The sequence below is a fragment of the Macrosteles quadrilineatus genome, unplaced genomic scaffold (assembly GCF_028750875.1).
Source record: "Macrosteles quadrilineatus isolate MER2022 unplaced genomic scaffold, UCM_ALF_1.0 Scaffold_4__1_contigs__length_99947679, whole genome shotgun sequence".
Classification (NCBI taxonomy): Eukaryota; Metazoa; Arthropoda; class Insecta; order Hemiptera; family Cicadellidae; genus Macrosteles; species Macrosteles quadrilineatus.
Window position 1 is genome coordinate 78306071 of NW_026542597.1, and position 27609 is coordinate 78333679.

The 27609-nt window shown below is 33.5% G+C and overlaps 2 protein-coding genes across 2 annotated transcripts; both read left to right on the forward strand.

Moving 5' to 3' along the window:
• Positions 1-864: 864 nt before the first annotated feature.
• LOC128991493 (chitinase-like protein Idgf4) lies at positions 865-14670 on the forward strand. Its single transcript, XM_054414417.1, has 7 exons — positions 865-1005; positions 8836-9086; positions 11014-11146; positions 11918-12082; positions 12421-12609; positions 13333-13604; positions 14435-14670. The coding sequence occupies exons 1-7, from the start codon at positions 894-896 to the stop codon at positions 14615-14617; spliced, it is 1305 nt and encodes a 434-aa protein (XP_054270392.1). The 5' UTR covers positions 865-893; the 3' UTR covers positions 14618-14670.
• Positions 14671-18679: 4009 nt separating this feature from the next.
• On the forward strand, positions 18680-26115 carry LOC128991494 (synaptobrevin homolog YKT6-like). Its single transcript, XM_054414418.1, has 3 exons — positions 18680-19166; positions 21444-21715; positions 22481-26115. The coding sequence occupies exons 1-3, from the start codon at positions 18977-18979 to the stop codon at positions 22619-22621; spliced, it is 603 nt and encodes a 200-aa protein (XP_054270393.1). The 5' UTR covers positions 18680-18976; the 3' UTR covers positions 22622-26115.
• Positions 26116-27609: the final 1494 nt, after the last annotated feature.

The window sequence follows — 27609 nt, forward strand, 5'->3', positions numbered from 1 at the left end:
TGAAATGGACCTCTTGACGCAGCGAACGCATACGAAATATTTCAATCCCCAATGATTAACGACTCTAAACAGCACACGGATTCTTCTTCAGCAGATAATCAGATTCTTAGCAGGATACAACGAAAATTTCAATTTACATATTATTAATTTGCATGTGTGTTCTTGTATCACGCATCCTATTCAGATTCCTTTGAACAATAGAACACGTCAAAAGGATTGTCGATAGCAAAAAATGAACTAACGCCGGATTTTTACAATTAATCAGTTTCCTAGCTTGGTTGTTGTTTTCGTAACTTTATGATTCCAAGGATTTCAGTGACTATAAAACCACATTGTTATCAAAGATATAAACACGAAGAAAGTTGCATTGAAAAACATATTAAAATTTCATCATAACCTATTTGTGGCACTCTATTTGTCAATGAGACATAACCATTGCAACTTAATGTATGTACCGGTATAACAAAAACTAACAAATAAATATAGTTTGTTTTATTTTAAAAAGTGACATCATTGCATTGTCCAACTCGGACAAAGCAAAAATGTTTACAACATATTCCATGGAAATTTTTTCAACTGAGATAGTGCAATTCAGTCGTCAAATCAAAACTTGTTTACTCAGAAAACGCCAAATTAACTAGAACAGAGATTCGATTTTATTTAATCGCCTCAGTTACAGAGGGAAAAGAGCAAAATCGTTATACTTGTGAACAATAAGGGTTTCAAAATCTTCTTATGATTTCGCGGAGTTTATCGATGGGAAGGAGGTATTTCTCAAGATTTATAGATGGGAAGTAGGGATTTTCTTCACAGACTGGGACGGCGTGCCGGGTACAAGGGTCGCTAGAGACTATATAAGCTCCTGGTCAGCTGATCAGCTTGTAGTATTCAAGATGCGAGCGTGGTTGGTGCTACTATTGGCGGCAGTGGCTACTGCCCAGGTCCCCCAGGGACATGCTGCCAAAGTCGTCTGCTACTGGGACGGCAAGTCGTTTTGGAGGGAAGGTAAACAGCTGTTTTATTGTCAAAATTACTAAGGTATTCAACGGAATAGCTCTACCTGTCTTGAACGATTTTGTAAAATGTTGTAATGTTAGGTGGGAGTTATTAGCATCTAAATTTTGTTTTTCATGGACGTTTCTTTACCAAAGGCCTATGATAGTAGTACATTCTAATCAATTGCTTGGTAATCTTGTTATTTTTCGGTATAAAAGACGTACAGTATTTTAATGGAAGAGTTTTAAAATATTTATTGAGTTTTAAATGTTTGAAAATAATTTTAATCATTTAATTTCATAATTTAAAATTATTTTTAAAATATTTTAAAAATTTATTGAGTTTTGAAATAGATACATATTTATTTAAAGCTATAACGATATTTATTGTTTAACCAATTCGTGTAATACCCAAAAAGGGACTTAGGGCAAAAAAATCAATATATTTGAACGGGAAGAAGAGCCATGTAAATCTAGGTCTACTTTAATTTATTTGGCCTATACAGGAGCTATGCCTGAGACAAAATCGTGTTGGTTCAGGACAGTGTATATATTATATCAATCACAATCAATACCTTTCATACAAGTTTTGGAGCTAATGCTTTACGTTTGCAACCAGTTAACTTACTTATCGTCTAAATTATTTTTAGTTTTTTTTTAAATTGCAGTATTACATACATTTTAACGTAAGATACTATATACACTTTATCCTCGGGAGTTTTATTCGAATTCTCTGCCAGCCGGTTTAAGACATCAATTGCGCAAGCCTCGAAATATAATTTAAGCAGCAAAACAGGAAAGTTCAACCACTGATAACTTGTGGATGTGGATCAACAAAAACTCGCCACTTGTTTGTAAACTGTGACTTTCGTTTCTCAGAGAAGATTAGCGTAATTGGATTTAAATTGTAGGAAAATCTAATTAATCAGCAATCAACGAAAAGTTTATCAAGTTGTAAAAAATTGTATTGTCGTTTTTTCTTAGAGGATTTATTATTTGGTTCTCCTAATAAAACTTAATGAAAACCAAGTTTGTAGTTTTCATAGAATAAATAATTCACAAATTGTTGTAAACCGATAACATTTAAAGGTATAGGCCTAGACAAAAAAATGTACAATGTGTGTAGTTTTACCTAACAACATTTTTGTATCAATGCTACTTTGTAATTCAGTCTATCACCAGTTTAATACAGTAAGATAAAGTAAATTGATGTAAATCAATAAAATAAAGAGCAAATAATTCTTGGGAGTTTTGCTTATATTGCCCAGTAAAACAATAGAATACGTGTACTATCTCTAGTTCGTGAAGCCCAACAGAAAATATTCGTGGCAAAACGAGTTATTTTCCAGTGCAAGACTTGCAGTTATTGTTATTCTGTTGTCAGCTGCGAGCGATCAGCTGATTAGGCTTAAATTTTTGAACACTTTGACACATAACGTTAGCTTTCTTTGTGCTTACTGACTTCATGTTTGAAGATTTCTAGTCCATCTAGTCTTTAGTCTATTGAAGTAATTACAAATTTACTTCAATTCACAAACCTAATTCCGAAGTAGAAGAGTATTGCCGTCTCTTATTGTTTTCAGTCATTGTAAAATTCATAGCTTTTGAGCGATTTTTCTTTATTCTTCTTTCTTTGTATCTTTGTTGAAAATCCAGACAAAATATGTGAAAGCATTGGTAAGAGGTGACATAAATCAATCCCTCCTAAGAACTAATGAATACAAACTATTTAAGGTTTAATTAATTACAGTTCCTTATAATTTTTATTGTTTTAAACTCAGTTTAAGAACTCCTGTTTCCACACCTGTTTCTATAAATGTTTCATGTTTCTAGGTGAAAACATACTTTATATATTTAATAATTAAGTAACCATATTTTCTTATATAGTCTGAATTGTACATCTGTTTAGTTCCAATCCCAGAAGCTATAAGAGCAGATTGAAATATAATGAGAGTTTTTATCGTGATCGCGGGAATTGCACGACATCGCCGTGATCGCAAAGCGATGTTTACGGACGTTACCGTGATCGCTGGCCGCGATTTTACCGTTATGAGTTTTCAAATTGATAATACCTATGCTAAGACGTTTAATTGATCCAAAATAAAATTCGAATGAATATACAAATTCAACGTAAATTGAATATTTGAACATTATTTTGTAACAAATTATATTCGAAATTCAGAACTTTTTCTTTTATGATTTGTTATTCGATGTTCGTACATTTGACCAATACTAATTAATTATTAACAGAAATATCTTACAAAGGCAGGTACTTAGACTTAAAATTTATGTCAATATCCATATAAGAAATATAGGTTTTCTTATAGGAATTTAGAAAACGTAACACAATTTCTGAACTTACATCTTCAAAAAGCAAACTTGGTTTCTAAATTACTGTATTTTACTGAACGTCACAAATTCACTTTAAAACTTAACAATATTGTTCGAAATAACTTTAACAGCTGATGTGGATGTCCGAAATAACTTTAACAGCTGATGTGGATGTTGATTTTATCATTGATGCCAAGAGAGATTTTCCTGTGTACCAAGGGTATACAATGACCCTTATTTGCAACTTGTGGAGGTCTGAATCCTCTAACCGGTTTATCAAAGCTAGTGTTGAGTTGTTGGCCTTCAACCTTATGTGTTCTCTTTTTAGATGACTTGAAGACTCATCTATAAACATAAAAGCATGAACATCCATCTCAATCATGGACACACGAAAAAAAACTTCGAAATTATCCATGCTTTGCAGGCTAAAGCTGTCCTTGTTCATTTCAAGTTTTGATAAATGGTCATCGGTCCTGGCCAAAGAAAATAAACAGATGGTCTTGGTTAAATAGCTAATCACAAGATATATCTTTTTCTTTTTAGTCAATGATATATCGCTCAATAATTTATTCTGAAATGGCTACCATTTGAATGTAGTTATTTTAATCCAACAATTCGACACTCATCCTTCACTTATATTTTGGGTTGCGATCTTTTTACGTGTTTTTTCTCTAAGCATTTTGATAAGCATAGTTGTAGAGCTCCTAAGAAGAGAATTCCTGCTTTAACTCAGAAATATATTGTAGAAAATGTTGTATTACAATTAGTTGTGGGGAAGAGCCATTACCTCAAAGATTGAAACAAAATACTGTTATGCCCCTCTAAAAACATCAGTTTTATCAAAATTTGGCTTTCTGTTTTTGAAAGATTTGCTGGGATTTACACTTTGTTGTTGTTCTAAAACATAGACTTATCAAGTGTATACAAATTGAAGTCAAACTCTTGAAAGGTATAGAAACTTTGTTTAGCCATGGAAACTTTCCGTTGCGTCCTCGCCTTACCTGACATTTTTTATTGAAAATCATTGTTAATTTACGCTTGCAAAACCTCATTCACATTCTATGTTGGCCCACTGTCACATGCTTTGTAAGCGATCTAACACAATCAGCAGCGTTTGTCTTGACCAAACACTTAGAGCTTGTTAAGCAACAAAGGCTGACACATTTCACATCCTGTGCTTTTGTTAGCGATACAAAATTTTGCACTTGTTGACTGTGTGGTGTAATTTTGTGCTATTTCCAGACCTCCAAAGTACCAATTTGGTTGTTTGTTTCATCCCCGCCAAGTCTTTCTCTTAGGCAAGGTCAGGAAGTAAAAATGCAACAAAACAAAATAGTGTGAAACTGAAATAATGTTTTCTTCATTCATGTAGTTTATTCTTATCAAATAAAATTCAAAGTGTGTATGAGTAAAATGTGGATAAAAGTAAACTAAATGTATATTTATTATTTTAAAAAAATTTGGTTGATCAAGAAATTAAATACCTTAACAGTTTAATTATTTTTCCCAAAGTCACCTGACAAAGAGGGCTTTATTGGACGTATTATAGGACGCAAAGTAGCTCCTGAATTTACTTACTTTGCTGCTCTTCAATATTCCAACCAACATAAAATAGTGTAGCTTGAAAATATAATGTGTAACGCGAGCACCGAGTGTCTTTGCTGCATTTGAGAAACTATCTACACTGTTACTAAAAGTGCCGGTGCCATTAATTGGGGTTTCAATTATACTGTTTAAGAAAACAGCTGATCTTAGTCTCTATAACAAAGCCATACATCCATCTTTCATTCATATTTGGGTTAAAATTTCCCTTCCCTTCAAGTCCACAGGGTTACTAGTTTGCATAACCTTTCCCACTGGGGTTAAATATTATTATCAAACTCAATATTTGGGATGGTTATCCCAAAGAGTTTGATAATGATCTTTAATGTAAACAATATTTAAAATCGTAACCTTTACGAATAAATAAAATTCCACAGCAAAACATGAGCCAGTGGTTAATGATTGTCTAATCAAACCCAATACAGTACTGTAACACATTTGATAATTAATTGTACAGTTAAGTTTTTCTGTTCTAAACTGCACAGGTTAACTTTTCTCAATTTGTTTTCATTTTTTGTAATTGACACATTTGATTTCTTGCGACATTTCCGCCTTTTCCTTTATAAAATAACGAGTAATCAAATAATTGTGGAGTCATGGTGAAACCTCAAACCTCACTCGACAGAATCAACAGACAAGCGACTTCAGCTTCTTCGTTGTCATCTTTGACCTTATAAGTTGCTGATTAATGGAACTTACTTGGCTGAGCTTGGAGTTGTGCAATGTGTTAAGTAAGCCCAGCAAAATAGGCAAGGCCCACAAACTTTGTAAATAGTATTTTCGAATAAGATATCAAACAAGAAGTAACAACTATAATAATTTTTCTTGATGTGTTCTTATAGCCATATCATATTGGATCATTGAACTTATCCAACTGAATTCTGAGAAACTGTCACATCGTGTTGTTTAATAACCATCAAACATTTGCTGTTTGTTTGTATATATATTTTTTAACTTTCAACTATAAATTATAACCTATATATTCAGTTTGGTGATATTACAACCAATAACACACATTAAAAAGCTTATAAGTATAAGTACAGCATTTTTTATAACCTCTAGGATTTTGATTTTCCATAACATATTTTAGGGTACTTAAATTGGGCAGACCAAAAATACCAAATATAGCTAAAAAGTCAAATTAGGTCATCTACTTTAGTTGATGCACAAATAACCAAATTTTATAGGTTTTTCAAAATATAACCATTGGTTACGGATCCATAGAAATTTCATAAAATAATTATTGTTGTAACCAAGGTTGGCATAAGGCTTAGCGTACTATTTATCAAAAGACACTTCATAAATTTGGCATGCAAGTGAAGTGAAGTAAGTATTATAGTATTGATTGCTGAGATGCAAATAGAAATTGAACTTCAGTCCTTGAACCTTGAACCACGGTCTTTTTGTTTACAGACTAATGTGGATTACTGTGTTTTTACTGAAAAATTTATTAAATAACTTCTTGATCAGCATTGTACGTGTTATTAAATTTACAACAAGTAAATAAAATAAACGTCCTATAAAACTTAAAACATATATTTACGCTTATACTGTTACTCACAAGACGGTAAATATATAAAAAAGATTATAAGTGGTGATCGTCATCATCAGACCCAATAGGCGAATGTTCACCCAAACATTCTTCACTGAAAATGTATGTTCACTGAAAAACAACTTTTCATGCTCCAAGTATATGAGAAGTTGAGAGTGTTTTAACGCATGCAAAAACATTTTTTTTCTATAACCTAAAACAAGCTTGGCCAGGCAACCTAAACTAAATACTTCCACTACAGTACAGACCAGAACAGTTCATATTGCATAATCTCTGTCACTTTCTAGAAACTGGTTTAGAGAAAATTGAACTTTGAATAAAGTTTATCGCAAGTAAATGATAAGATAATTCAACGCTGTGGTTCGAGGAAGGTAGAAAGTATTCAATGAGTTTGCTTTAAATATTAGAAGGGAGTAAAACGTTATTTCCTATTCTAAATATTTCTTATTATCTAGAGAGAAAAAAAGAACTAAAATAAATAATAATACTATTTTGGATGCTTATCAGTTATTTAGTAAATACGAGTACACCTGTTGCTCGAATTCGAGCAATTGCAAAGTATTTTACAGGCGTTAAAAACTAATAACAGTCGCAATTTCCGATTACTTAAAAAGAGTCAACTCAAAGATTATGTAATCAATCACTCCACTCCGGTTATCGAAACTGGAAACGAGCTCACTCTGAAAACAATAAACGCTCTTGTATGTATCATGTGTTTACTATGAACAACTGTAATTAACACAAATAATTTGTCTAAACAAAATATTTTCTTCATAAGAAATAAATTGGCATTTTGATGGCCTGTGGAGCAAAGCCCGAGGACTTTTATTACAGGAATTGGTGAAACTTACAGGAAGGGTGCACCTACAGAAAAAATACTTAATTTTGACACATCGTTTGTAAAAATCCGTCCATTATTAACACGTTCGCTGCGGGTGGGTCAGTACTGACCCACGGCGATCCCATCGCTCACGCGGCCGGGTCAGTACTGACCCACACTGCAGTGCATCAATCTATTGCTCACTGCGAGCCTAGCGTCAGTCGAAGGTGGACCTATACCACGTTAGCGTGTAGTGTGTGACTTGCTTTGTTCGCCGTTGAGTTGGTACCCGCGTCTCGCTCCCGCCGAGGCGGCTGGGTCGGTACTGACCCACGTTACTGTGAACGCCCCTAGATACTATTGTGTGCTTTATGACGTCATATTCAATTTCAATTAACTTTTAAACTATTTTATTTCAATAATGTTAACATTTCAAAACTTTAATATCTTTCATCTTTGTTAAATATTTAATTTTTTTACTCCGGTTCTTGATGGGTCAGCACTGACCCATATATATATGACCTCACATTATGAAGTCACAATCAATTCCAATCAATTGATATACTATTTTATGTTGATTATTTTATGATAATGACTACATATATCTTTAGAACATATATTTTTAGTGACATATATAATGTATTCAGTGACATTTCAATTTTTTTCTGACTCTGGCTCCTGATGGGTCAGTACTGACCCATTAATATGACGTCACTTTTTGACGTCATATTCACTTCCGATCGTATTATATAATATTGTATTTCAATAAGGACACAAGAAGGAATGTAATACGACAATAAAAATTTTTAGCAATACGATTCGATTTTATAATTTCCTTAAGCAGTGAACGTGTTAATGGAGGAGTAATGTTTTGGAGAAATCGCCTTCACGTATTATAGGTACCTATTTAAGGATTCTATTGATATTTTGTATGCAGAAATAATCTCATATTTTTTTTTTAAATTGACAGGAGGCATTTGGCCTCACTAACTAACTACTCTACTCCTTAATTCTGACCCTCTACCTTCTTCATCAGCTCTCAATATTCTCATGTCTCCTTCAACTTCATCTTTTCCCCACTTCTTTGAGCATTTAAGGGGTCTTTCTTCCAGCGAGGTTTTTCTTCCACATATGTTTATTCATAGCTGTATCTTTACTCCTTATATATCCTGTTCATTAGACTTCTGCTATCTGCTTCATAAACCAGTTAGGCTCTTAAAACAGACCCTTTAGTTCTCTAAGAAACTAATTTGATGGTTTTAAACTGCCGGAACTGGACTATAAGCTATCATTCATCTTGGACTTTTCATGAATGGCTAAGAAGGTCAAAGAAACACACGTTCTTATAATCAGTTCACAAATTTAGGCTTGGTCTCTAATAGGTCATCTTACTACATTCATTATTTACCATGCATCCACATATTCTGCTTAAAAACCTAGATGTGCTTCCAAAACATTTTCCTACAATCGGTTTAAGAAACCTATAAATATTTTGCTCATTATTCAATTTTTTTTCAACAATTTCTAATTTTCAGGAGCTGCCAAGGTGACAGCTGAAGACATCAAGCCCGCCCTGCAGTACTGCACACATCTGATCTACGGCTACGCTGGGATCGACGATGATGACCTCGTGTTGAAACATCTCGACGAGAAGCTTGTGCTTGACTCCGGCAAGGGTCAGTACAAGGCCGCGACAGGGCTGAAGACCTTCAATGCTGGACTTAAAGTCCTTCTGTCCATCGGAGGCTTTGGAGACACTGATGACTTGGAGAAGTACCTGGAAGTGGTGAGTTTCTACAGTATAACTGTCGGCTATTTGCTGAATCTCAACTTGGAGTATAGCCACTAGCCAGTGAACGACCATTTGGTCATTATAACTAGATATGGGTAAATTTTCTTTCGAAGTTTTGAGAACAATGTTTTCTGTAAAAAAAAAAAAAACATGTTTAGCCTCTGGATAAAACACTGATGTTTTTGTGCTAGGAAGCCTAGGATGTACCACATCTCATCAGAATTAAATCATGTGGATACACTATAACCAGAATTCGACCGCAGATTTAAGGTTACGGTCAAAGTATTTAATTCTCTAGAAGCTATTGGGATGATCCTGAAATAGTTATTTATTTTATACAGAGTCTCCAGTTTCAATTTGAGAATCGGGTTATTTGGCAAAAAGGAGGGAGGTACATACAATTTTAAAATATTAAATCATATGCGGTCATTAACCAGTGCAATGCTTTATGTATGATAAATTGTCTATGAACATAGTACATTCAGTTTTATTGTTAGGAAGTACATGAAAATATTGACAAGACTTTGAAACTATTATTTACACTGTAGCTATGATAACAATTTACCATAATGGATACAAAAGAGGAAACTCATGCTTAAACTTTCATTCGCTGGTGCTTTCATCCCATAAATGTACTATTTAATTGTAAAGCAATACAACAAGATATTAGTATTTAGAAATCACAAAAACATTTGCTTTGAAAGTTAAGTTAAACAAGGTCAGATAAGAGATGTGTCAGAGGCTATTGGTGCAGTAGATAAGGTTTGTGGAACATGGCTGATTCCACTGACTGCTGATACAATTTCTAGAACACAGTAACTTACCAGTTTAGATAAGGAAGAGGAGAAAGTCAGATTCAATAAACAGATTTACACAATTAACTATTGGTATTGAAAAAAGTCGTCCAAGATAATAATTTGGCTATATGTATAAGCCTAAGAGGCACACAGTAAAATATGGGAAATTTTAGGATGAAAAGAATTTAGTATAATTGAATGTAAGCTTTTGGCTTTGGATGAACCTTAAAGTAGACAATTTGCTCATTGGTAAAGTCTGCAAACTTCATTAGTAGTTTAGTTAGAAACTTTAAAAGAGTGTGCTCCCATAAAATACTCTCTTTTCTTGTAAACTTATTAACTTAGTAATATTGCCAAACTGTAGAGGGAAAATCATCGTTAATTGTAACATATTTTATCTCACAAACTTTAAAGTAAAAACTATATCAAATACAATATAATTCCAACAGAAGCACACCCTTCTGAGAGGCCAATTAATTCAACTGTATGTTCTTTTTTAATAAAAAATCTGGGCACAGCTGGTATGGTTTGGATATGTTGGTATGTTTACTTCAGTAATCAGTATACTGAGTCCAATATCAAAATAAAAAAATATTCCAACATTGGTTTATCGAACCAGAAACCATCTGGTCAAAAGGCAAATAAACCTCTTTGCATCGGAGCTAATCTATTATTTTTTGTATCTACTTCAGGGTTCAGGAGCATTATGTAATTCAGTGAATCCAAAAATTCAAATTCAAGGATTCTAATAACCTTTCAATTTTCTAATACTAAGTGTCAAATGTCTCTCATCAAAGTAAAATGTTAATCTCTAAGTTTAAAAAAAACTACCAACTTAAATATTTATTCAATCAACTGAAAAATTCAAACATAATAGGTGAGTCAGTAGCACGACAAACTTCGGGTCCATGGCAGAAATATAGTGGGTTTGGATACTGCGGTACCTACCACTACAGTACATTCTATCAAAACAGTTCAACTCTTGTACCGTTCACCCCTTGCTTTGCTGGATAAATCCCCCCAGACCGGGAAAATGCAAAGTTAAGACATTGAACTATTTACGGGATTTAGATATACTTTGCAAATTAAAAAATTTCCCACTACATAAATGGTTTATTGTTCAGTTGGAAGACATTGAGAAGAGAACCAAGTTTGTCAACTCTGTTCACGCTACACTGAACCAGTTCAACTTCGACGGAGTAGACCTCGCTTGGAGATTCCCAGAAGTCAAGGAAAAGAAGGACAGAAACATTCTCAGTAAGTTAAAATGACAACATCCTTGAATAAATTCTTTTGTTTAAGGTTTATGATGGTTATCAAGTCAAGTATATCTATTTTCGGCTATAGGTTTATGAACTTGAATTATATTAGTTACCGTATTACCCTTTTCATTGGCACCTTATATACATTTTGCCAGCTTTTGAAGCATCTTCAAGGGGTCTTGGAGTTAGTTATCTATTTAAATTATTGTTTCCATAACTTTCCATCAAGCTATGAAACTTTTATTTTACTATGTGGAAATGTGACGTGAAGGGGAACGAATACTTAAATAAACAAATATTTAAAAAACTCAGTGTTTATATGTACTTAGCATAGACAATCCATCTATGAGGAGCAGCTGTATCAAAGTTTGTGTTAAATGATTAGTTCCTCATCTTAGAGTGTGCTATTGTCAAAACTATCTTCACTCTTATTTTCAATACTGTGATAAACCTGGGTCGCTGACCTAAATTCCAGGATCACAGACAGTACTACAGGTATTTAACCTTTTTATTAATACCGTGATAGTTTACGGGGACATAAACAAAGCTATATTATTTCAATGCAGCTAGTTTTTGTTTAAGATTTCTGGGTTAAAAAGTTAGTGACAAAATAAATCAGTAATTGACACCAGCATGTACTCTCTTGGAATCTCAAATACATTATTTGTTCCTAGAACTGGCTACAGCTTCAATAATATAGAAACGGGATATCTACGTTCATTCACACTACGAAAGCTTTTGTCTAAACTATTTGTCCTCTTGTCAGGTTCGGCTTGGCATGGTCTGAAGAAGGCTGTTGGAGTTGGTGTGGACGACAAGTGGGCGGAACACAGAGATCAGTTTGTCAACCTCGTCCGGGAGCTTAAGGGAGCTCTTCGCACCGACGGAAAGCTTCTGTCTCTCGGAGTTTTGCCCCATGTGAATGCCAGTGGTGAGTTGAATTATCAGTTTAATGTTACTTGACTATTATAACTCCACTAAAATCTGTAGTTAGAGAGTTGTGGAGGTATGTAATAATCTCAAACTATTCCTCACTGTGGTCTCACGTTTACAATAATCAGCTGTTTTGCTATACAAAATGAACTACTCTTCCATTGCTGGGACTCAACCTCTTTTAGATTGTGTTAATTAGAGTGGCAAGAGGGATTTACAACTTGCTGGTATTAGTTATGTACACAGCATCAATATCTTCATAGAACATTGTCAGGTAAATTAAATTTTTGAAAATATTCTGAAAATTGAATTACTAAACATTTATTTTATCCCCAGCCTACTTCGATGCCCGCAATCTCTGCCCGCAGTTGGACATGTTGAATCTGTGGACGTTCGACTTCCGCACACCGAAGAGAAGCAAGCCTCAGGCTGACTACTCCGCCCCTCTGTACTACATGTACGACAGAAACCAACACCAGAACGCAGACGCCCACGTCAAGTGGTGGATGGAGAACGGATGTGACGGTATGTCAATCATATCTTTGTATACAAGGTTTATATAAAAAAGTAAACTAGAAGAGTCTCCATTATTTTACTTATATTTGCACCCTGTATAGTCTCAGGACAGACACTAATGAAGTGAGTTTATTTACATGCTTTCCATGTGAGAACAATACATATTTACTTTGAGTTTCTATATTTAAGAAAAGCTAATAAGTTAGTCATCAGTCCATTGAAATATCTAACTATATAGTAAAAAACCTATATATATTCAGTCAAAAACCTTTCTTGGAAGGCTAATAAAATAAAATTCATTTTGATGAAATCTAATTTAGACACATACAGAGACATAGACAGACACATACAGACTAAGGCAACAGTGAAACAGTTAACTAACAGAAATAAGTTGTAGTTAATCAATCTGTTATATTTTAAGTTGATTTCATCAGATTGTTTTCAGTGTTATACTGATACATGCTGTTTGGTTATATTTTTATAAAGATTCAGTCCTTAACATTTTCTATATCATCAGCAATGTGCTAATCTTATGTGTTGTAAAATAAACAATTTGCAGAAGTTTACATTTAAACATATATATCAAGATCAATTCAGCACCCAGATGTCGTTTTCCGTTCATCCCACAAAAAATATCTATAAGATTGTAAAACTAAAAGCACAGAATTCAAACTGCTCCTTCCTGACTCCCTTATCTAACATCAACCAATACTTATCTTCAAACCGTTTCAGCTTCAAAGATCAACCTCGGAATCCCCACTTTTGGCCGCTCATGGAAGCTGACAACAGACAGCCCAAGCTCCGGTGTTCCGCCAATCCTCGCTGATGGTGCTGGTGACGAAGGAACGTACTCTAAGATCAAGGGAACCCTGGGCTACTACGAGACCTGCACCAGAGTCGTCAGTCCCACAAACTCTAAGGCTCCCGCAACACTGCTGCGCCGTATGACAGACCCCACTAAGAGACTCGGCACATACGCCTACAGGCTGCCCCAGAAGGATAAGGTCAGTTCTCTTTTAATGTTTTCAATCTGAATTTATATCAATTAATTTAGCCTATATCTTACTGGGTAGCTGATTAGCTTTAGTGCTCACCTGGCGAATCCAAAGGTTGTGGGTTTGATTAATTTATTTTAAATTTCATAACTTCAGTAGGGTTTATTATTATTTTCAGACAGCAATGCAAGTATGTAATTTCAGTTGGATAAAAGTGACAAGCTTTTGTTACTAAAAAGGATCAGCTGTTTCTTTTACCAGCACCATTAACTATAAGCCCAATGAACAAGGACAGCGCTGTGTCCAGTTTTATGTCCATTAAAAAGCTACTGACTTCATATGGATTGAGCTGGTGAACTTATTCTTTTTTTTTGCATGCACTATAAAAACACAGCTACCCAGGTGGCATTAACATGAGATGTTTAGTCTACTGATATCCATAAACAAAGACTACAATTTCTAAGCTTTTTTAATCTGGGTAGCTGAGTGGATATAGTGCTAGTGTTCGCCTTGTCATCAGAAGGTTAACGGTTTGATCCTGAGGAACTATTTTTTTAAATTTTGAAAGTGGACGTAGCTATTCTTGATGAATAATAGTAGTTGGTCATGAATAATATACAGATAATCTTAGTCAGTTATAAAGCTATAATCTTATTCAGTTATTCATTCAACACACTCATTGTTCACTTATCTTGGCCATTTAATTTCCACTCTGGTGCATCCGTGCCATAAAAAATCTCTAATCTCAAATCTCCCTAATCAATCTCTAAGGAAATAAAACAGGGCTTAACGATAATTTCTCCTGGTGAAATCCTTAATGTTGATTTTCCATTTTTTAGGGTGAGGAGGAAGGATTCTGGTTGTCTTACGAGGAGCCCGAGACTGCAGCCTATAAGTCAGCCTACGCCAAAGCCAAGGGACTAGGAGGAGTTGTGCTTGTAGACCTGTCCCTGGATGATGCCAGAGGTGCCTGCGATGGTACAAAGTTCCCCATTCTGCGCAGCGCCAAATCAAACCTCTAACTGAACACTTTTTCTAATTGACAAATGTTTCCCAAATAGATTGTAGTTTTGTATGATGTTTTCTTTTATTAACCCTGAGTACCTTATGATATAAGTGTGTTGGTTTTAATTTGTGATGACCTATTGTTGGTATTATTTTATCATTTAAAATTTTTTGATGTTAATGGGCAAAAACATAACTCATATTGTAAATGTTTAAACATTCTCATCTGAAGTTAACATTCAAAATAAAAAAGAAGGTTTTTACAGTTTTACCAATGGTTTTACTTAATTAGTTTTTATTAGCAAATTTCCCCTATAGGGAATAAGCTATTACCCTAGTACTCATGGTAAGACCTGGACCCGGGACCGATTTACTTTTTCGTTTTGAGGTCCCTAGAGATTAAAAATACCATCCGTTCAATACATATATATATATATATATATATATATATATATATATATATATATATATATATATATATATATGTATGAGTCCGTTAGCGCGATAACTCGAGCGAAAATCATCCGATTTTGATGAAATTTGGTACAAACGTGTAAACCTACAACCTACGGAACAGGGGTTTATGGGGGGTTTTATGGGGTAAAAGTTGGTTTTTCCCATTTTTGACCCTCAAAACTTAAAATTTAGCAATTTCTTTCCATACCATTTTGTAGAGCTTAAAAAAAATAACTTAGTATAATGAAGCGTTATTATGCGCCTAATGGTTACGGAGAAAATTCAAAAAATCTGTAAATTTAAAATTCCCACGTTATTCTTATGGAGAATAGGTCAACTGTTGTAGTTTGCTTGTTTATGAACATATTTTGATCAAATTTGGAAAATGCATTCATTTCATACTAAACTATTACATTTTACAAAAAAAATACCTTTTTACCCTCCCTGTTGCAGCAAACCTAAGTACTCGTTAAAATAATGTTATTTAAATAGGGAATAAATGTGATATTTTTAAGGAGACATTTTAGTGTAAATCCAGTCGGGCAAATAGAAATTCGCTTAGTCTGCAGGTTTGCTGCGGCGGGGGTATCCTCTTTTATCATGGAATAAACAATCAATTGAGGATCACTACTTATAACATGTTTATATTTCCATATTTCTCTCAAAATGACTGGATTTATGTAACAATCAATTGACAGCCTCCTATGTATATACAATTGCACCTGTTTTAACGTAGCACAATATTATGTCAACATTTTAGCAATCAATGTATCAAAAAACAAAAAAACATTAATTACATCTTGTTGGAACTGGAGTCGGATTGAAAGGTTGGTGCAAGATGCCATCAATTTCTCGAGGTCGTACCAACATGTTGGTGCGTGTAAACGGCTGCCCAGACAAGTTGTTGCACCTTTGGCACCCTATCACCTATCACGGCCACCTTTAACTCGATCCCTATCGGCCTCAGTTTTGTCATATTCGCTATACGTAAAGTGCATATTTTTGAAAGTTATTATGTGTAGTGGGGATGTTTTTAGTGCCCCCACAGGGAAGGTAATTGTCCGGTGTTGGAACCGGCACTTCAGGAGGGCCGCAGTTATGGACGACTGGACATGCCAGCCTCTTGGGGTGGTACCCAGAGTGAGAGTACCCAGTGATACTCCTCTATCCAGGATGGGGGGTGTTCAGCTCTGCGAGACCTTGGTTTCTCATATGCTTGTGGCTGTGGTTCTTTGGGCTTTGTCCTGCCTGTTGTGTACGACTGACATTTTGCGAGGCATATTCTCGGCTCTGGAAGTAGCCTCTTCCTGGGAGGTGAAAAACTGGCAAGTGTTAAGCCCCTAGAGGGTAGGTAATTACTATTTGTGCTATTAGTTAACTGCTGATTTTTTTTATACTGAACCCTTTTTTCAAAATAAACCAATTGGAATCTTTTTTTACTCAAAGAAAAAATAGTTGATCGCATATTGTGCTAGTACCGGTATGGAAGCTTTATTTGACCTTTTTTTTATAACGATGGGTAATAAAGACATAAAAATATGGCATAGTTTATAATATAGTTGCCAACTTATCTAAAAGGGCAGACCTGAGTAAAAATTTTGAAACCTACGTTTTAATATCCCTGGCCTTTTATTTTGTAGATACTGTGTAGTATTTTTTGGGACATGGGCAACATGTTACAAACATTTATTTTGGTTTTTACTAGGTTCAAGGTATTTATTTTTAGTATTTTTAAAGTCTCGAAATGCACGACCATCACGTGTCCCATTTTTACATTTTTACTTTCACGCTTGGAATAATAATAGCCAAATAATACGTGATTTCACGACTTTGGAGTATCAAGACCATTACGGAGGTTTTCACAACCAAAATAGCCTTATCAACTAACTCTACTGTGTTATTGTGTTATGGTCGTAAAAATGAATTTAAATATCATTGTGAATTTGCACAGTTTAGTTTAGTTTAAAAACACATTTTTAAAAGCAAGTACAATTAATTTAAGAATGTAAAAAATAGTCTTGTGGAATATTAGGAGAACAAGAGTAGTGGAATGGAATTAAAACATAAATAAACAATATAGTGATTCTCGTTAATCACCAATTCCAGACCGTAACACTTGTCTCTGACCATGACGTTCATGATTTGGATAAAAAAAAATTCAAAAATTGATATATCATCATTATTCTAATGTGTTATACATACAAGAAGGACGCCTCTTTAAAAAAATGTTAAAGGGTTTCCAAATATCGGGAACGTTTGTTCAGAGTTATACAAACTTAAAGATATTTTTTAGATTTTTTTCCATTTTTTATAGTTTATAGATTTTTTTTAGAAAGATCAAATTTACCAAAGGCTTAGTGAGCTGTTTATTGCGAAATGGCCCTTAAACCTAATGCATTTACAGCAAAACATATTTATAAAAAATATTAACTCTAGCTGTTATATTCATTTTTACGTCCGTAATGGTCGTGAAAGAATTTCATGTTTTTCCGTTAAAGATTATGTATTAAAAACCACCTAAATATTGTGACCATAGACATTTGATGTAACTTCAAATGTCAATTAAATAAAATAAAACTTTTCGAAAAAATGTTTTATAAATAAGTGCTTTTCTTGAAAACGCATGTTTTTACATTTTCACTCACCTATTGCCCATGAATGGTTCATAAAAAAATCAGGATGTGTGTGTCAGATTGTTGAAAACATAAGTTGACATTAAAAAACTGGCATCATTAAAAAGTTAGAGTAATGTTGTATGATTTGATTTGGTTACTTTTAACTAGACATTACTGTTGGGAACTTTTTAGACAGCATAGTTCAGAGTTCTGTCTGTTTTTTGTGTTTTTTTGCAGATCCGCAGCACCTTTTAGCTTACATCAGAATAATTATAGAAAGTGGGTCAATAATGTACACTGACTTTTTAAAAGAAAAACTCAGTTGACATTTTAAAAATATCCAACTCTTTTAGAGCGAAGCATATTCGGATGCATGTTTTAAAGGTGAGTAGAATATGCAGAGAGAAAATCGAGTGAGGTGATCTTTGTGTAGCTCTACTGTTACTGACCCCAGAATGGTAAGTACATATTAGGATGATCAAATTGATTAAAATTATAACATCATAAAACGTTTTTTTGGAAATTCGGGGCCCCCCAAAAATGCTATGGCCCATTCTGCCCATACCTTCCAAATGGAAGATGGAAGTACTTCCTGGATTTGCCATCCTCATTGATATCATTTGAATATCTTCTAAGGTTTAGAAACCAACATAAACGACTAAAATAAAATATAAATATTTATTTAGTTGATATTAGCGCAATGTAAAAGTTGCCCTAGGCTACATAAATTTACCATTAAAACTTTTTTAAATAGGAATTATATAAGATGATAAAGTGACGCGCACAGGCATGAGGCGTTTTAGACGGACAAACTTCATGGTGAGCAAACCTCTCATCATATTTATTTTTAAGTGCATTTTAAAACCATATGTTTAGCATTGGCTACATCCTTTCATGGGTGTTGCATGGTTATAATCAATGGCCTTTGTCGTGATCTATCACATAATGTTCTGTCAGTTTTCTGTGATCTGCGAAAGATTAAAAAAAGCTAAGCACAGCAGACTGACGTTTTGGTGTTTAGTATTGTTTGTTAGTAACCTACTTGTCATATATCAAATTTAGAATATAATCACAAACTTTCTAATTGTATAGTCAAAGAATAGTTAAAATAATTTGGTTTTAACTTGATTGCAGTCAGAACTGAAACTCCTTGGAACTGTGATACTTTATTTATTAACTGTTTTGTATTTGTATTGACATTGGCCTAGGCTAACTTAACTAAGGAAGTTCCAACCAACATCTTGTGTCTATTTTCTAATTGTCTGATTTAAGTTTTGCGTTTTACTTAGTTTAATAAAACACGAGATGGTTAAACTTTATGCATTAAACGTTCTATTCAAGGGAGTCCATAATGCAGTATGGCTAAAATCATCTTATGACTTGTCAACATTTGGATTCTTTCAAAGAGGAAGTGTTCAAGAATTTATGGGATTTGTTAGCAAAACAATAGTCGAAAGGACTCAAACGGCAGCCAGACAGTCGGTAAAGGAAGGAGGTTAGTAATCTGTCATACGCTATTCCACGGTAGGTCTTAGCTTATGGGATGACTGAAACATGTTCTCTTTAGTTTTATTAGGCCTAGGCTAGGCTATAGGCTATGTTGTATGTTATTGATAAAAAATTTCTGAACTTATATTCATCTAGCCTAATCTTATGTAAGATAAACACAAAAACGTAAACCACACATCGACAAATATCTAGGACTGTACTACATTGACTGTCTATAAAAAAAATCATCGATAATAATGAATATTCCCTTTAACAGGAAAGTACCTTATCAACTTTACCAGAGAAAAATTATCAATTAAAAAATAAAATCTAAATACAAGTTAAATGTAGGCCTACTTTTGTTACTTCACAAGGACAGTAGTAACGCAGCTTGCACAGCAATAAGTTAAGCCTGATGTTTCGAGTAGGCTACATAATGTGAAAATGAATCAATATCAATTAGGCCTAACTTATTTCAGATGTGGACGCCACTAGGTGCGTGACACATTATAACCCAAATAGCACGACTATCTCCCATAAGACCTGTACTGCACGATTAACGTGGAATTGAGTTTAGAAAGGAACTTATCATTTCAAAATTGATCCTATAACTTACAAGTTAATTAGCCTAATTTAATTTGTAAAAGAGAAACTCTTACAAGAGGCCTGAAGCTAAATACCAGTTTAATTAGGGTACGGTATGTATCTTCAGCTAGGTACATTTCTGCATCAAAAGTTTATGCATCAAGTTTTAACGAGTGGATAAGGTTATATTTTCAAACCAAATATTATGCCTAGGCTCCACAACTGTTATAATAACTTGATAAGGGAAATCACCAATAAAATATACTTAATAAATAGCAACAGAATAATCGGCTTGTGTTTTGTTTTTTATGTTGCCTAATGCCTGCCTACTATGAACAATGTGGGTCATGTGTGCTAGTTTATGAGCGTAACACAGTAACTTAGGCCCTCCTAACCATACAAAGTTGGTTTAAGAAAATCTTGGCACAACTACACTCGTGGCCATGTCTTCCAAATCGTGATTTCTGAAAAGTATGAAATTGTGTAAAAAGTGTTTAATTAAGTATTTGATGCTCATAATCTGTAGTAAAAGAAAAATCTACCAAAATATTAACTGGAAAATAGATTTACCTAACCCAACCAAACTTTCTCTAATAAGTACTTGAATATCAAACAGCAACTTCACTCAAAATTCTTACACAATTTCATACTCCAGGAATCGCAAAAGCTACAAGCACTGTTTTCTCTTTTGTTTACTAACTACGAAACAAAAGGTTTTCTTTGTTCCTCATCAAGCAGCCTTCAGTGAACATATATTTCCATAAATCTAATGCAAGCAATTTGACAATCAAGCACTCCGTGCTTGAAGTTCAGTTGACAAGAAAGGCAATTATGTCCGAATAACGCATACATGTAGGCCCTACATAATAATGGCATTATAAGACACAATTATTGCAGTCGCGATGTAAGTAGGCCTACTAAGTTACGTTTGCCATTTCAACTCCCAAACTGAAAACTAACAAGGAGGAAGTTGTATGTACAAAGAAATCATAGAGACCAATAATAATGTTTCAATTTAGTCATGTGACGCGATTAAATTATACCTTAGGCCCCTACTACAACAACAAATTATTCCTGGTAAAAAAATGTCTTCCTTTATTCTGATCACACTTTATTCTGATTTAATAGGTAATCAAATTACTTCCACAGTAAAACCCATTAAAATTTAATTTGCTATTCACTATTTAATATCACTATTTTCAGAGAAATGTTCCATTTACCAGAAACAAATATCCTGTAGGCCTAAGTTTACTCCCATAAATTACCCTTTCCCTCTGGCAAATTACTCTTTTCTCTCTATATTTTACCCACCTTGTAAATATCTTATTCCCGTGTCCCCAAGTGAGTGTAAGAGTTTTACTCATGTGTTTTAAATATTGATCTAATGAAGTCTCTGCATGGCAAAAATCATTTAAGAAAGTTAAATACAAATGACATTTTAAAGGTGATTTTTGAACGTTTAATGTATACAGATGACATTTTAAAGGTGAGTTTTGAACGTTTAATATGATGTGGGACTTGTGTACTAACTAGGCTACCCAAATCAATTGAAATAGGAGGCTATTGATAATTGCTTTGAAAAAAATCTGAAGTGGTGTTTTGCTTCAGTTTTCATAACATGTGTGCTCTTGGGAGTACATAGGGATTTTTTACCAACACTTGACATGTTCATAAACCGGTTGGTATATATGTGTTCCAGAATATACATGTCACGTGTATGTCCGAGGCGATAACCTGGCTGGGGTTCTTTTATCAGATCATGAATATCCTCACAGAGTTGCCCACACCTTGTTGACTAAAGTGCTGGACGACTTTGCGGCCAAGGTGCCATCTCACGAGTGGCCCACGGCTAACGAAGCTACCATCGCTTTCCCGCAACTGAACACGTACCTCTCTAAATACCAGAACCCCAGAGAAGCTGATGCTATGACCAAGATCCAAGACGAACTGGATGAGACTAAGATTATTTTAGTGAGTTCATAAACTTTTCTTAAAATGTATTTCTAAGCACATTAGTTGGCTGTTTAGTTACCAGTCTGAGCACAATGCATCTGAAACTATAGATTTGAAGCATTCATTTGAAATTAGTAAATTGAACTGAGCTGTTAAATGCATCACTATGAATAGAGCTGAGGACAAACCAAATACAAGTGAAGGTGGAGCGAGATCTGTGTGGCATTGTTACAGACTGAGATCAGCTGTTTTATTAGCGAGGATCATTTAAGTTATTTAGGCCGACCCCAATAATCAGGGACAGCTGGGTCCAGTTTTGATCTATCTTAGCTACTGACTTTTCTCATCATGATCGATCCAGCAACTTTTTAATTGTTAGGCGAGCATGACCACTCAGCTACCCAGGCAGTGGTTATGTACAGGGCGTTCTATGAAACTAATGTGAAACCAAAGTCTTTTTATTTATGAGAGTATTTTTTATATAAAATTATTGTGCATGACAGTTAAATAACTTGTCAAAACAAAATCGTCATAGAAATATAATCATAGACCATTGTTTGCGCTTTTTTTGTATTGGACAAGTGGAGTGTGAAATTCCATACTCCAAGGACATAAAAATGCACCACTTCAAACTGATACACATTGAAAAAAAGTAGTCTTGTTTGACTTGTGGGAAAAACCAGTGATGGTAAAAAGCAACAATATAAAATCAATTTTTAAAAGATTCAATAACAGTGGATATTCATTATTATTTTGATTGTTCATTATTTATATTTTTTACAGCATAACACAATAGAGGCAGTTCTGGAGAGGGGGGAAAAGCTTGATGATTTGGTTTCCAAATCGGAAGGACTGAGTATGCAGTCGAAGGCGTTCTACAAGACTGCTCGAAAAACCAACTCCTGCTGCAGCTATGTAGGTTAAATAATTACAATATGGTATTTAACATTGTTGTAATAAACCATTTTTGCAAATATTGTTTATATTAAATTTTTAAGGATGTATATTTTTATATTTTATCCGATAGTGAAATATATATTTACAGATTTTTAATTTTTTTATAGGTTTTTAAAAAATATCTCAAGACGTTTTATAAAAATACTAAAACTTAGGTCTATAGATGAGAGTATTTGTTTACTTTTAAATTTGCATGAAAACTCCTTATAAAGGAACTATAAATTGATATTTTGCCATTCTACACAGTAAACAGTTCTGGATTTTTTGACAAGACAGTTGTTTACAGAAAGGAATAGGTAAAATCAGCTGGAGGGCTGTAAATTTACCGAGCACATTTACAGGGCAATTGTTCAAAAAGGAATTGTATTGGTTTCTTCAGAATGCTCTCAATGAAGCTATACAATAAATACTAATCAGATTTGGCACATTGGACTTCCATAGTAAATATTGTAAAATGTTACCTTTTTAACAAAATTAGAACATTTTTTTTGTATTACTATCAATTGAGATAGGGACACCACCTATATGCGTATCTTAACCCAAATATGAGTGAAGGATGAGTGTAGAATGGTGTGTGATGACCTAGCTTTGTTACTGACAAAAGATCAGCTGTATTATTATTTATTAGTCAGTCAGGATCAATTTTTTTAAGCCAGATCAGTGACAGCTGGTTCCAGTTTCAATCTATCAAAAAGCTACTCACTTTTCTCAGGATCGATCCAGTAACCTTGTATTGATGGTATTGGTAATGTTTAACCCTGTTGCTGGTGCTGTAGCGAAAAGTATCATATACGCCTCATCCAGAAATTCCTGTAGGCTATATTAACAATTATTGGCCATCCTCAATAAGATAAAAATTTAAATACTTCACAAAAGTTAAATTGTATACTAATAAGAGCAGGATTTTCTTAACTTATAATTATCATCCATACAAATTAAGTAGGTAGCAGAAAGGATAGTTATTATGTCCTACATACATTATATTGTAAACATGTACTAGTTTGTTGAGCTTTGCCTTTCAGCTCAATTTTGTGTGGAAAAAATGTCACAACTATGATTAGGCCTATGATGTTAAGATGTTCATATTCAACAAAATTGGAACAAAACCTTTTTTTGTTATAAAAACTGTTTTGTAAGCTAGTAAATTTTAATAATTTGCTATTATAATTGAATACATTATAGCTAGTTTATTTGTGTACTTATGTTTATATCCATTTTATGCACAGTAAAGTTTATTCATCGTGTTACGTTACATTCCTTATTGCAATACTCGATCTAATGTCTTCTGTTATATTTCTTGTTTTTAATGGGTTTTAAAGGGAAATGTTACTAAATGGTGTGTAAGCATAACTGTTATCTTTAATGCCTGGTTTTTATTGTTAATAGGTGAAAAAAATCGTTACCATTCCACGCTCTCTTAAAAATACTGTATAATTATTTTTGTTAAAACTCAAGCCCACGTTTTTTCATATTATGTAACAGTTGGTTGTGTGATCATCAAACGAATTGTTAAAATAAGTTTTAGTCACGATTTACAAACATCGTTTTGGGTTTCTAGCATTAAAATGTGTCTTCATATAGTCGGGGAGAATCTCCACCGGAATTGGAATTTAATTTGTAAAGACAAAATATACAACCTTTTCTGTCTATTAAAATTTCATTTATTAGGTTCACTTGTACTTGTACTAGCTTATTATTCATTTATTTTGCACACCTGCTTTTGGTGTCTTTGAACTTTTAAAAACTGTGTCAAAAAATAGTCAAAAACACAATTGAATTCAGATCCTGAAGTTTTATCTGTACTCGAAAATATCAATTGAATCAATGTGTCATAGATTGAAGTGTAAATGAATGAGATGTATGATTAAAAAAATGTAAACTCTCGAATCAATGTCAGTGTACGAATAAGATGCAACACTTCTAATATCATACACAGGATAACTGACTCATTGGAATATCAGACTCTTTTTGGCAATGAGTCATTATCTCCGATTTATCATTTGAAATATCACCAATCCAATCAATCTTATAAGTTATGATAAATATTGCATTTGTCTTACACCAAATGAGTTTATTACATACCTTAATCTGTTTTTTTTTTGCTCCTGTCAAAAGTTATTATGTTCTCCATTTAATTTTTTCATCTTCTAACCGAACAAGTTCTTTTGTTTGATATGAGGGGCTGGACACAATTTTTATAAAAGTATATGTAATTTGTGTTTATTCCTGACTGAAAAATTGAATCATAATTTATCTTTAAGTTATGTTAATTTTAATAATTATTAACAGATTATTATTAAAATATCCTTAAATGATAACTGTTATGTGTTTTTTCCATGTGTATATTGTAATTTTATGTACGGCCTATCAAAGTTGTATGATGGTGTATAGTTTTTTAGTTTAATTGTTAGGTTTTGGATTTTATTGAACATTTTTGAAGCGATAAAAACACTTTTTTTTACATGCTTAACCTGTTGGCAAAAACCCTTTTTTGTGTGTACAGTATTGAGATATATATTAGTATATTTAATCATTAGGGCGTAAAGTGATTCCTTTTTGACCCGAGCTTAAGTTATACAGAAAATGAGCGAGAGTTGAAAAAGACACTTTTTTATCCATATGATGAATTATTTTTTTTTGTTATAATGCAGCATTAATTAACAAACCAAGTTAGAAAACGAAAATACTATCCACGTAAAGATAACCACTTAAAATGACTCCCAACTTTTTTTTTCAATTTTGCTCAAGTAAATAAGCAGCTGTTTAGTAATTGATTCACCATTCTGTCTTTTACGATTGTGTTTCTGCACATTATACTGTACCATCGATATGTCCAAACTATTGACAAGAATGCAACAATAAGCCACAACCGATTAAACCAATCGATAAATAATTTTGATACATGTGATTGCCTACAATCGAAGTTTACAACTGTTTTTTTTACAACAGCTGACTTTTACTCGATAGGAACTAAAAATGCTTTTTAGTCTTTCTACACTTCCGCAACACATGTATTAAAAACAGCTGTGTTTGCTGCAGTATGAAAAAAATATCTAATTGAATTATTATTCTGTAAAATGAAATAGATTTATCTCTCAATTATTAATAGCAGGTTTAAACAATTTTCATTTTAGTTCTTTTTTTAAATTCAGGTTTAAATGTGTTGAGCTGAGTGGTAAAACATTATGTTCCTTGGACAAGATGTTTTAAAAGAAAACATATTTTACAAATACATTAGTTTTATATGGGTCGTCTTCCTGATCTGAGTGTGGAATGTTGTAGACGTTGTCAGAATGTCGTCTTGAAGGTGTAACTGTAAAATTCCTGTTAATGAAACTGTGAGCTTGTTCAAGTGTAACTTAAAGGACATCGGTTTGTTTTGCCATCAATGTAATGGTTATATTATCCGTGTGTGTTCACTGTTGTCGAAAAGTTGAGCTATTAAAGCAGTGTTCTTTATAGATTTTTCCCTTTATTTTCACCTGAGATTTCTTTCTTGTCTGTTAACACATTTTCCTTTTGTGTAAGATTAAATTGTAAAAGCATTTAGCCTACTACAATTGAATATACTATGCAATATGGTTATTGGTTGTGATTCGATAATTCAGTAATCTGGAATATTAATCTTTTGGTTCATAGCAATTTTCATGTCTGCATTGCTCAGTCCAGTTTTTTGCTTTGCAGTGTTTGTAAAAGGTTGAGTCAAGATCAGACGTACTTGAGCGAGCATTGTGATTTTCGAGCCAAGCTAAGTCCAGCCTAAAAGAACTACTGATAAAAAACCAAGTCTGAAAATAGAGCGAAGTCGAGATTTTAAACCCGCAATATTATTGAAATGAAATGGAATACTTCTTCGTCCTACTAAACATCTCACAAATCCAGTGATACTTAGTGTATTATAGGAATGAGTATCGATAGTCTAGGTTCGATGTTTTTCACATCTATGGTAGGGTAGAGTACAGATAATTTTGGCCAAAAGTATTGAAATGTCGGTGTTTTCCATGACTGCATTGTATTAGTTTTAGGTTAATTAGCTGTTTCAGTACAGAGAGTAGATGAAAATCAGAATAAAACATCGATGTTTTAGCCACAAAAACGATGTTATCGGTACATCGATGGTTGACCTATTGATCCCCAGTGTATTAGGTGATATTGTCATATCATACACTACGCTTATTGTGATTTACACTATCGCAGTTCTGCAATTTAAAATTTACGAGACCGCAAGTTATGCTCCGTATATTCAACCTTTTGGCCGTTCCTGCCGAGGTCAGATAGTTTTACTGTATTCAAAAGCTAATTTCAATAGTAACCCTCCCAATATTCACTTGAAAATTCATTTGAATATATTAATGTTTTGTCCCAAACAAATGTTTTGACCACCAACCAGTCTGTAACTTTTGTTGATAGGCAATGTTTTTAAAATGATCAGGAAATATATAATTCTGGTCCAATATATTAAGGTAATGCTTCGTGTTAATCTATTGTTATACTCCGTTCTCAAAGTTTAAGCGGTTTTATGGGAATTAATATACCCCCTCCACTTGATCCTGCTTTTAAAACCTGAGCTCAACAGCGTGTTAATGGTGTTAATGGTTTGTGTAACCCTTCCTGAAAATTAACAAGTTGTTAAATACCTCAAAATACTGGACAAATTTTACATAGACTTCAATTGATAATTGAATTGAATTTGGTGTGCTCTGGCACATTCTACCTGCCTTCTTTTGAAACTTAATTTTACCAGGCTACTACATAAATTTCCCCACACAAGAATTCCATTTGACATCAAAGATGAAAAATATTAACTGTTTTAGTGTCTGTGACTTATGAAATTGTTATGGGAGAAAGAAATTGCTGAAGAAAGGTTTTATGAATACATAGGTTTGTTGCTACAAGGGAGGTAATAGTGTTTTATTGGTATGTTCATAGCTTTAGTATGGACAATCTAAATCTGC